Below are 11,811 nucleotides of genomic sequence, written 5' to 3'. Positions count from 1 at the left end.
TGCACAAAGTGCTTGCATCAAAGAGGGACCTTGCGGTTGCAAGGACGTACCCAAGGGACTGCAAAGGTTACCTTCAGAGCAGTCAGGGGCAGCGGAGAAGGAAAAAGCACCTGTCGAGGAGTCCATAGAGCGGCCCTGCTGCTCAGAAGGCACGGAAAGGAGGGTACCTTCCAGCCCAGAGAAATCAAAGGCCCCTTTTGCCCGAAATTCCTTCCGTCCTCCGCTAAATGCGAATCGGAGACAAGGTCGAGGGGAGATTTCGATGGAGGAAAAGACCCTCATGGCCACCAATAGGGGGAAAAAGATGGCCAAGCGGGCATCAAGACCGAAAAATTGCAAACCCCCCAAGCGATAGACCTAGGCACATCAAGTGCCTCCAAGTGAACCTCCATCGTGCAAAAGCGGCCTCTGACGTCTTGTGCAGGAGGTTCAAAACAGAACTCTTGGATGTCGCATTCATCCAAGAACCGTGGGTTTCGCCGGGGCTATTAAAGGCCTAAACGACTGTGATGGTAAGATAGTTTATGATACCACACACTGCAGGCGCAGAGCGGCCATATTACTACGTAATAACATGACTTTTGTTCCCATTTCAGAGTTGACACAACAGGACTTAGCTGCTGTATGGACTAAAGTGCCCACTCAAATGGGAGAACAAGAGGTCATTCTAGCTTCAGCTTACCTCCCAGGCGATAGCTGCGGGATGCCCACAAGGGAAGTAATAGCCCTAGAGGAGTACTGCAGAAGGAAAAAGCTGAAACTAGTAATGAGCTGCGACGCCAATGCCCATCGCTATGTATGGGGTAGCTCGGACACCAATTCTAGAGGTGAGTCATTTCTTGAATTTATCACTAAGAACAATTTATTTATTCTTAACCGGGGTAATGAGCCGACCTTTGTCAATGCTATAAGAGGGGAGGTTCTAGACTTGACAATTTCCTCAACTAGCTTGTCGACCTTTATCTCAAATTGGCATGTCTCAAATAAGGTATCTATGTCGGACCACCGGCATATTCGATTCGATATAGAAGCCCAAAGAGTGACAAACCATGTTTACAGAAATCCCAGAAAAACAAACTGGGAACTCTTTCGCCTCCACATAGAGCGGGAAGTGAAGGGTTCTACGGCATCAATTTCATCCGTCTATGAACTTGAGGACGAGGCGAGAAAGTTCCAATAAAGTTCCCTTGGTGGAACGATTCTCTCGGAAAATTCAGGAAAAGAGCCAGGAAACTTTTCAATAGGGCAAAGTCAACAGGTGACTGGGCCGCCTACTAGTCAGCTCTAACCGCTTACAACTGTGAGCTCAGAAGGTCTAAAAGGGCTACGTGGCGTGAGCACTGCGGAAGTATTTCCTCTCCTCCAGAGGTGCATTGCCTTCAGAAGGCCCTTAAACTAGATCATCTGAAAGTCCTATGCACTTTGAAAAGACCAGATGGTACCTACACTGGCACCCCGGAAGAAACCAGCAGGCTTCTGTTAGAAACCCACTTCCCGGGATGTATTCCCCAAGGCACATGCTATTTCAACAAACATGGCGAACTCTGTGTGCGCAAACAGGAGGACAAGAGACATTGCGCATGGTTATATCAACGCAGAGTTGCATTACTCCGTAACATTCCGTCCACCTCGTCCACTTGCTGTGACGAAATGTCAAGGGAATTTCCGCTCACCATATGCGTCCCTTCATCTTCTATTGGGAGTACAATCAACTACGAAATAGCACGTTTTAAAACAGACGACGCTGTGCGTATAGTTGCTACTCGGACGACACCATCGTCGCCTGGATGAACTTCCTTTATGCGCCCAAGCGGCCAATGAGTAGGAGGAGCACGCTCATCGCGCAACAGCATCAAATTGCCAACCGTCAGATTCTCTTTGCGTTGAAACCATTTATGCCTGACTTGTAGTTCTCGTAAATATTCATAACTCCATTGCTTCCAAAAATCTTGCTGCATTTGTTGAACTTGTTTCCACCTTTTGAGCCTGCTTGTATCAACTTCGAGTAGGCTAGGTTCGGGTGTAGCTAAAATGGGGCCGCCCACCAAAAAGTACCCAGGGGTGAGCGCCGATAGGTCATTCGGATCATCAGTCAAAGCACACAGCGGCCTTGAGTAAAGCACCGCTTCGATTTGCTTTAGCACTGTGTAGAATTCTTCGAATGTCAGCGTTGCGCTACCTATTGTGCGTTTTAAATGATGTTTTGTGCTTTTGATGCCGGCCTCCCATATACCTCCAAAATTTGGAGACCCTGGAGGTATAAAGTGCCACGAAACACCTCGAGTACTCATAGCACTAGCAGCTGTTCCAAGTTGTTTTCGCAACGCAGCGTGGTGTTTTCTTAACTCGGCATTCGCACCAACAAAAGTCATAGCACAATCACTATATATGTCAGAGCTACATCCGCGCAGTGGAAAAAATCTGCGTAGCGCAGCGAGAAACGTTTCAGTACTCATGTCGTTAACGAGTTCCAAATGGACGGCTCGCGTACTACAGAAAACAAAGAGAGCTACGTATCCTTTGTAGCTGTGGTGACCTCTGCCTTTCGTAGTACGAATAGAATAAGGACCGCCGTAGTCCAACCCACTGTGACTGAAGGCTCTTGAAATATTGCATCGCTGGGCAGGAAGGCTACCCATAATTTGTGTTACAGCAGTGTTACGATGTCTAATACAACGAACACAGCTGTGGATATAACGCTTGACATCCGAACGAGGGTCGATGATCCAGTATCATCGTCTTAAAAAACTAAGTGTTGATTAACGCCTCCATGCATAGTACACTCATGGGCTTGAGCTATTAACAATGTGCACAAGGCCTTGTCCTTTCGCAATATGACGGGGAAACGTTCGTATATTGGTATGGTCGCATTTTTAAGGCGCCCATTGAGCCTAATAAGTCCATCTTCGTCTATCATCGGGTTAAGCTTAAGAAGCTTGCTTCTACGACTTAATGGCTTACTGCAACGAAGACACGCAACTTCATTTATAAAGTGAGTAGTTTGAACATATCTGATCCAAAACTGTAGTGCCGCAGCTTGTTCTGCAGCCGTACACCATGATGTCCGATCATGAGGTTGTTTTAGGCGTGCTGCAATGAATCGACGACACCAAGATGTCACCGCCAGCAGAGTGTTGATGCTCGAATATTTTTCAAGTAAATGCGTAGCCAGCGAATATTTCGGTTGCGGTTCGGTTGTTGCTAGTGATGTTATGACTTCAAGATTCGATGATGCAGTGGTGACATTCTGCTGTAGCCACTTATCTTCGCCATGATGCAGCCTATCGGGCCCGTTCCACCATATTGCTAAATTGGCAAGTTACGATGGAAATACTCCGCGCGATGCAATGTCTGCCGGATTAACTTTGGTTGGGACGTACCTCCATGAGTCAATGGGTACCAGTTCCTGAATTTGAGAAATTCAGTTGCTGACGTATTGCTTGTACTGACCCGGCCGCGAACGAATCCAACTGAGAGTTGTTTTGGAGTCTGACCAGCAGTATATTGTACTGAAAGGAAGTTGCATAGTTTCAGTGAGTTTTGCCGCAACCTTCGATGCCAAAAGGAGAGATGTTGCATAAACTCATTGGAATTGGAGCTCCATTTGCGAAGCTTGAAGCACCCACGATGCAGTAACTGTGGTAATTTAGACTGAGTGTCGACAGCTTATTCGACTGTGTCACCGCCATGGAGGCAATCGTCCACATAAAACGATTCCTTAAGAATTTTGACGCTGTTAGAAAATCTGTTTCCTCGTCTTCGGCTAAGGTGTTCAGAACTTTAATTGTTATATATGGAAGCATGTTAATCCATATGTCACTGTGAGGAGTCGATAAGCGGCCGGCTGGTCATCACCGCCTCCCCATATAATGTGTTGCATATCGACATCCCGCGGATCGACTCGTATTTGTCGAAAGCACTTCTCTATATCCGCTGTGATTCCAACCTGATGCATTCTCCACTTTAATATGATTGTACTTAAGTCATTTTGCAGCTTGGGTCCAACTTGAAGGCAATCATTCAAAGATAAACCACTTTTGTATTTTCTAGACCCATTGAATACAGTTCTTAGCTTCGTAGTCGAGCTTCCTTCTTTGTATACACCATGGTGGGGGATGTAACATGCATATCGTGGCCCCTTATCTTCGCATATCTGTTCCATGTGGCCAAGAGCGATATATTCGTCCACGAACTCATTATACAACTCGTTCATCTTTGCATCGTGTTGAAGGCGATGTTGCTGGCACGTATATAGTTTGATTGCGTCGCATTTGGAGTCAGATAGTGCGGATAAGTCGGAGTCCTCTTTAACTGAGTACCGTATGTGATACCGCCGAAGTTGTCCCTGCGTACCGTTCGTTTAAAAAACTCCTCACAATAAATCTCATCCTCTGTCTTCTTGGATGGAGAAGATATGTCATCCATTTGATTAAATTTCCACATCTGCTGTACCAACGTATTTAGTTCAGCAGTGGCTTGGCACATAGTCTTGCTGAAATCTGCCGACTTACTCCTACGGGTAGGCGGCCGTAGACGACCCACCCTAGATGAGTATTTTGGGCAGTGGAGTCCCACATTTGGAACGCTTGAGTTCGTTGCGCAATAGAGCGCCATAGAGATCTGCTCCGATGATGATGTCGATTGATCCTGGCTCGTAAAACTTCGGGTCTGCTAAGCTGAGACCAAGAAAGTCGCTGTACGGAGTTGGATCAATTCGATTCGATGGCATATTCTGCCCTAATCGAGAAAGCATGAGAGCAGAGCACTCGATGCTGAAGTTAGGTTCGATGAGTGAACACATTGAGAACTTAACCAAACCCTTCGATTCACCCACAGTACTCCCGCCTACTCCGTAAATTGTAACCGAAAGGCGGTTCTTACGTAGATGTGAGCGCTAAACGGCAAACTCGCTTATAAAAGATGTTTGCGATCCATTGTCCAAAAGGGTTCGAAGTTTCATAAAATGTCCGTAAGAGGACCGCACACCAATTCGCGCTGTTACTAATAGAGCTGGCGCAAGTGTTGTTGTTGCTGCTTCGATGGCTTTTTGCTGAGCCATGCTGTTGGTGCATGTAAGGCGTGGGCTAGTAGTGCTGGACAACGATGATAAACTGTCGTGAAGAATTGTATGGTGTTTCTGCATACACTTTTGGCATGCGTATGTCGAGGAGCAATCACTTGCTGTGTGTCGTGCCTTAAGACAGTTTCGGCAAAGCTTAAAGTTTGTAACCACATCAAGTTTTGCACTTGGCGTTTTTCCGCGAAACTCTGAACAATACATCAACGAGTGCTTCCCAGCACAACATGGGTATCGACCAAGGCTTGTTTGATGACTACGAATAGCCGTGTGCTGAGGCGGCTTTGGAGCTGACTCCTTAGGTTTCACTTTTGCGACAGCAACCATTGCTTCCAGACCCTGAATGCGCTTCTCGAGGAAGGATGTCAGAGCCTCATACTCAGGCAATACGTGTGAAGATGCCAGGGACATCTCCCAGTCCTTAACTGTTACTGGATCTAACTTTTCCGTCACCAGGAAGACGAGCTATGATCGACAGCTATGATAAGAAAGGATATTCCTGGCCTTCTAACGGATTGGATCATAAGCATGTTGAAATCCAGAACTATAATAGCGGAACTAAGAGACAATAGGCAAGCAGTAACTGCCACCCGTGGCTGTCCTCAAGGCGGAGTCTTATCGCCCCTACTTTGGACACTGGTTGTTAAGGAATTCGCGAAAAACTAAATGGCAATGGATTCAAGGCATACGGATATGCAGATGACCTAGTCATCTAGGTTGTCGGCTGGAATGAGGACACAATTTGTTCCAGATTGCAAGCTGCGCTCAGTTTAACGGAAGACTGGTGTGGGATTGTCAATAAACCCTCAGAAGTCCACCGTTGTCCCATTTACCAAAAGAAGGAAAGTCAACTTGACTAAACCCACCTTGGCAGGGACAGAAATTGAGTTCTCAGAAGAGGCGAAGTATCTAGGGGTAACCCTGGCAAAAGGCTCAATTGGAACTCACATCTCCTTAACATTACCAACAAGGCTACAAGGGCGTTTTATGCCTGCCAGAGACTCCATGGTAAAACTTGGGGAATATCGCCCAAACTAACATATTGGTCTTTCAATACGGTCGTGAAACCTGTTGTCACATATGCGGCACTGGCCTGGTGGCCAAAAGAAAAGAAAGCAAGTGCGGGTGCCACCTTGAGCAAGCTACACCGCTTGGTGTGTGTGGCCATCACAGGAGCTATGCGCACCTGTCCAACGGTTGCCCTCGGTTTAATTACAGGCATTCCTCCTCTATCTATTCTGATAGAAAAGAAGGCCTGCTGGGGCTCCATACGGCTGCCCAATGTAATCAGCATGAAGAGTGGAGACCTTTGGGGTCACTTGGAGGTTCTCAATCCTTTTCTGGATGATCCCGCTATCAAGCTCACAGAAATCATGCTACCGAAATTATCCTTTGATAAGCCCTAAAAGGTCAGAATTCCAGAAAGGGACTGCTGTAAAGCGATAATATCTATGATTGACAAAGGGTCCCAAGTATGGTATACCGATGGATCAAAGATGGAAGACGGGAGGACTGGGGCAGGCGTGCTTAGACCAAGGTTCCAGAAAAGTCTGCCAATGGGCTCATATCCAACCATATTCCAGGCGGAGATCTTCGCAGTCGAAGTCTGTGTTCGAGAATTTCTTCGGAGAAGGACAAACGGCCTACGGGACGGGATAGCCAGGCAGGACTAATGGCCTTAGACTCATTTAGAACGACATCAAGGCTTGTGGACAGTTGTAAAACTCTTCTAAATAACCTAGGAGCCCACAATAGAGTTACGCTGTGGTGGGTCCCTGGGCATGAAGGGTTTGAAGGCAACGAAAGGGCTGACTATCTCGCAAAACGTGGGGCCCAAACGCGAATGCATGGTCCCGAGCCTTTCTGTGGTACATCTATAGGATACACTGCAGAACTACTTAGGAGTTGGGAGGAATCTCAGATTGCTGCCCACTGGCGTAAGTCAAAGGGAATGAGACAATCAAAGAAATTCATAACTCCTTCCAAGAGGAACTCAGAAAGACTCCGTGAACTCAGCCGGGAGGGTCTTAGGACTATTACAGGCTATCTGACAGGACACTGCAAATTAAGGTACCATCTGAACAAAATGGAGCTTTCTGTAGAGACGGACTGCAGGTTCTGTGGGCTGGCGGAGGAAACCTCAGAGCACATTCTGTGTGACTGCCCGCGTATTATGAATAGCAGACTGATGCACCTTGGGGAACGATTGTCTTCTCCATCCAAGATTTGGAACACGGCACCCTCCAATGTGCTTAGTTTCTTGAATAGCCTGAGGTTGGAGTGACTACAATCAGGGTTTAGCACAATAGATCTTGCATAAGTATTGCGGAAGGCCATCAAGGAAATCTATTTATGCAGGTTAAACAATACTTGCAACCTTTTGAAAATGGTGACGGTTGCGTAGGCTGTAGGTCACCGAGTTCACTTTCCTTAATCAGCTTGCGCATTTTTCGCTAATCAGAGTCCGCATATTCAGCAATAAGCGCTTTCTTTACATCTTCGTATTTATTTGCTGCTGGTGAGTTGCTTACAATGTCAGCAATTTGCCATATTGCCTCCGCATCTATTGAACTGATCGCATAATGATACTTCATGTCGGCCGCTTTTACATGTGAAATCGCAAAGTTGGATTCCGTTTGGATAAAATATAGCTCTGGACTTTGCTTGCAGAATGCAGGCTGTCTGATGGTGGTAAAACGATTTTCTTCGGGCATGCTGACTACAGGTGTGTCATTATCCTGTTCTTCCTCAGACAACCCACTACCGAAATCCTAACGCTTATCTGCATGCAAATAAATGCTCACTCACAAGTGGTGTTATTCAAACTTTTTATTAACTTAGATTAAATTATTCTTACAAAAGTCAGGTATCAAAAAGTATATCTTCGCACGATGAGTAGCACTCGTATATCTATTTTTTACGAACAGTTACCAAAACGTAAGGAGAAAGAAAATTGTGTATCTACGGTCTAGAATGTTGGAAGAAGAAGAGTGTCAATGTAACAACAAAGTATGGTGAAACAATGCTACCAGATTTTACATACAAATATATGTCAAACTATATCTTACTAACTAATGCTAGGGTGATTAACTTTTTTTGACGACACAGCACCTTGCATAAAAGAAAACGAACGAGTCTATGATAGGCTCACTATGCAAAATCATTTGCTCTGCGATATCAAAAGATAATTTCACCACCTGTGCTCTTTAGCTGAAAAAACTAACACCAGCGAGTACCGCATTGAATGATTTCAGGGCTGCAGCAGGGTTGCGTTCATTTTTATGACAGAAACTGCCACTTGAATGAACTATGCCTACATATGTAGTTGGTCTTGATAACAAGTTTCAGAAAAATTAAAAAAATTAAAGGTACTTGAAAACCAAGGATTTTATAAGATCAGGGCAACCCTCAATAATAATGTGTAATACATTCCGAGTCGCCATACGAAAACAGCGACTTTTCAACTAACACAATGCGCCATATGCATAAAAACTAAGCAATTGCTTTTTCTTAAAATTTCATACCTTTCACATAATTTTATTTGAACTTCTTATTTTCCACAGATTTTTATCAATGATGAAGGTATCCCAACTTATCCACAACACTTATGATAAACACCACTGATTTTGGCAACTGCGGTACTATTTTCGATGCACAACAACACCAGAATCAGCAAATTATGGCAATTGACAACATTCGACCATATATCGATGGTATTGAAGAAGGCTTTCAGTATCTGCGTAGCATGGATAACAATCGTGAAGATATACTAGATAATTTTCTGGACATTTCTGTGAGCGACTACTAGTATCAATTACTCCAATACCTACCTACATAAAAGAAACAAACTATTTAATTAGAGCATAAATTTGAATTATATATGGATGAACATTTGATTTATTGATGAAGGTAATAAATGAAATTAAAAAATTTGCAAATGTTCAAGTAGTTCGTTGCATTATTCATGTTGAATAAAATTTAAAAATAAACATACACATACATATATAATACTTTATTCTATATTTCTTTATTACAAAGTACAAGTTCAATACCTAAATCGAAGTAGAATGTGCTGGAACCAAAAACGTGTCAAATTAGTTGTATTTATATCTATATCAGCGTGATGTTAGCTGATGTGTGTAGCTAAAAATTCAAAAAATTATATGGCTTTCTTTCAGATCAGTATTGCCACCTGAATGTATTTATATGCAAAAGTATACCACCCCCCTTTCCAGAAGAAGCGTCGAAAAAAGTAGTTCTTTCCATGCCACAGATCGGGTTTTGTTCGTCAGCAGATCTTCCAGGTCAATTGGAGATGGAATAGCGAGTGTCTCTATTCGTGAGAGCATACGATGTTATCTGGCCCTTTAATTTGCCTGATGTCGGACGAAAATTGTCTGATGCAAGTCTTTCATTTCGCTTTGGTTAAAGTTGGGGTTTTCTGTATACCAATTTGCAACCTTCAAAAAAAACGTTTTTCCTTTGATTCCTCGAATTCAGTAATCAGACGCTTTTTTAATAATTCGTAATTTCCCGAAGCAGGACGTGACAAATTAATGTCACTAGCATGTGCTAATACCGCTGAATCAATTTCTGCCACTACGATGTAGAGTTTTGTTTCGTCGGTTTAAATTCATACGCGTTCAAATTGCGCTTCCCTTTGCGCGAACTAAAACCGGGGGTTTGGATTCCAAAACGGTGGCGGCTAGAGAGGGATGTCAGTGGCAAAACTACATGATGTTTTTACTCGCATCGATGCATCGAAACGTGCATCGATATTTGTCGATGCATCGGAAGGCGTCAGCAAGATAAAAAATATTAAAAATCAAGGCTCAATTATACTAAAATTTTATGAGCTATAAAACTGCATCTTGCTTTCTTTGAATTTCAGACAAAGCGATGTTTGGCGTTTCAATGTACTAGATATGTCAGTTCACAGTAAATGCAAATGTCGATGCATAAAAGCAAAACATAAATATTTTCGTTTCATCGATGTTTTTTCGACATCCCTAAGAGTAACCGCGTCCTCGAGTCGATCATAAATGATCCGTAAGGTCACTAATTATGAAACTTTATTCTGTATTTATTTATTACAAATTACTAGTTAAAAACAAAAATTTAAGTAGAGTGTGCTGGAACCAAAAATGCGGCAAATTACCACTATATTTATATTCTTCTTACTGTTCTTATTTGGCACTGTAACGGCTCTAGCGATTTTGACCGAGTTCAACCAGTTGTTTCTCTTCTGTGCCAACTGACGCCAATTCCAAATTCCAAGTGAAGCCAAGTCCTTTTCCACTTGGTCTTTCCATCGTAGTGGGACCCTCCCTCTTTCTCTGCTACCACCAGTAGGTTCCGAGATGGTTACTTTTAGAGCTGGAGCGTCGAGCGACATGGCCAAGCCAGCGGAGCGCTGTATTTTAATTCGCTGCACTAGGTCTATGTCTTTGAAAAGCTCCTACAGCTTATCATTCTATCGTCTGCGGTACTCGCCGTTGCCAAGGTGTAAAGGCCCGTAAATCTACCGCAAAATTTACTCTCGAATACTCCAAGGGCCGCCTCATCGGATGTTGCCATTGTCCATGCTTCTGCACCATATACTAACACAGACATGATGAGTGACATATAGAGTGTGATTTTCGTACGTCGAGAGAGGACTTTACTCCTTAATTGCCTACTCAGTCCAAAGTATCACTTGTTGGCAAGAGTGATTTTACGTTGAATTTTAATGCTGTTATTATCAACGGTGTTAATGCTGGTTCCCAAGTAAACGAAATTCTCCACTTTCTCGAAATTATAACAGTATCGTGGGTGCTAACACTGTTTGTTTGGTGACGAGAGATACTTCGTCTTGTGTTCGTTAACCACCAGACACATTCTTCTTCCTTCCTTATCAAACTTAAACAAGGCAGAACAGACTTCGCGGTTCTTGTTACCGATGATGACGCTCTTGGAAAAAAATTTTCATGAACGGTTCAGTTCTGCAGCTCTTATTTTCTCCTCCAACATCAGTCGGTAGTAAATGGCTAGGAAAGGTCCTTCCCAATTCTGACTGAGCTTTTGGTCTTGCTCAACGTCATTTTACACAGTGTGTATCAGTTTCAAGGGGATGCCAAATTCAGATATTGCGGCGTATAGGTATTAGGTTTAAAAAGGAAAGTTCTCTCAATTAATTTTATTTTTTGCTTTCGTAGAACTTATTTAAAAACTATGAAAATTGCTTAATACCATTGTAAGGCACATTTTACTACCGGGTATAGAATTTTGCTTTCAGATGCTATTTGTTATTATTTTATACCTACATAGAAGGTAACCCTGTAGTCAAATGTACCAGTTGTAAACTACCTCACAACTAGTATGAACCGCATGCCCAACTAGTCAGCCAACTATCTTTTTTTCCATGCAATCGACTGGTATTTTCAACATGGGGATGTCCTACGAGATGGCAATTGCCAGATTTCGGTCAGAAATATACCAGTCTCATACTAGTTCAAAAAAGACAGAAAAACGCTAGTCCAATTATGGACCAAAACCACTACTTTGGGAGTCAAAAAATAAAATGAATTCATGAATATACAATAAAAAACTTTTAATTAAGTACACTTTAATATTGTTTACGCGCCGGCGTCTGTGAATTTGTAAGGCGCTCGCACGTAAAGAAAATAAGAAATGAAAAAACAACAGCGTATTAATGTTTAATACTTTACAATAGTAACAAATGTTTGCTTTATTTG

At 43.2% G+C, this 11,811-nt stretch overlaps 1 protein-coding gene across 1 annotated transcript; it reads right to left on the bottom strand.

Moving 5' to 3' along the window:
* Nucleotides 1-1,712: 1,712 nt before the first annotated feature.
* On the bottom strand, nt 1,713-2,372 carry LOC108359124 (uncharacterized). The gene has a single exon (XM_017610802.1). It carries the CDS (start codon nt 2,370-2,372, stop codon nt 1,713-1,715), a length of 660 nt encoding a protein of 219 aa, XP_017466291.1.
* Between the last annotated feature and the right edge of the window lie 9,439 nt (nt 2,373-11,811).

The sequence above is a fragment of the Rhagoletis zephyria genome, unplaced genomic scaffold (assembly GCF_001687245.7).
Source record: "Rhagoletis zephyria isolate East Lansing unplaced genomic scaffold, Rhagoletis_zephyria_1.1 Rzeph_scaffold_00343, whole genome shotgun sequence".
NCBI classification, from domain to species: Eukaryota; Metazoa; Arthropoda; class Insecta; order Diptera; family Tephritidae; genus Rhagoletis; species Rhagoletis zephyria.
Note: the sequence above shows the minus strand (reverse complement) of the source record. Positions and strands in the feature narration are given on the sequence as shown.

What these genes read in the sequence shown, in the direction of transcription:
- LOC108359124 (XM_017610802.1), bottom strand. Translation starts at nt 2,372, where the DNA reads ATGACTTTTGTTGGTGCGAATGCCGAGTTAAGAAAACACCACGCTGCG.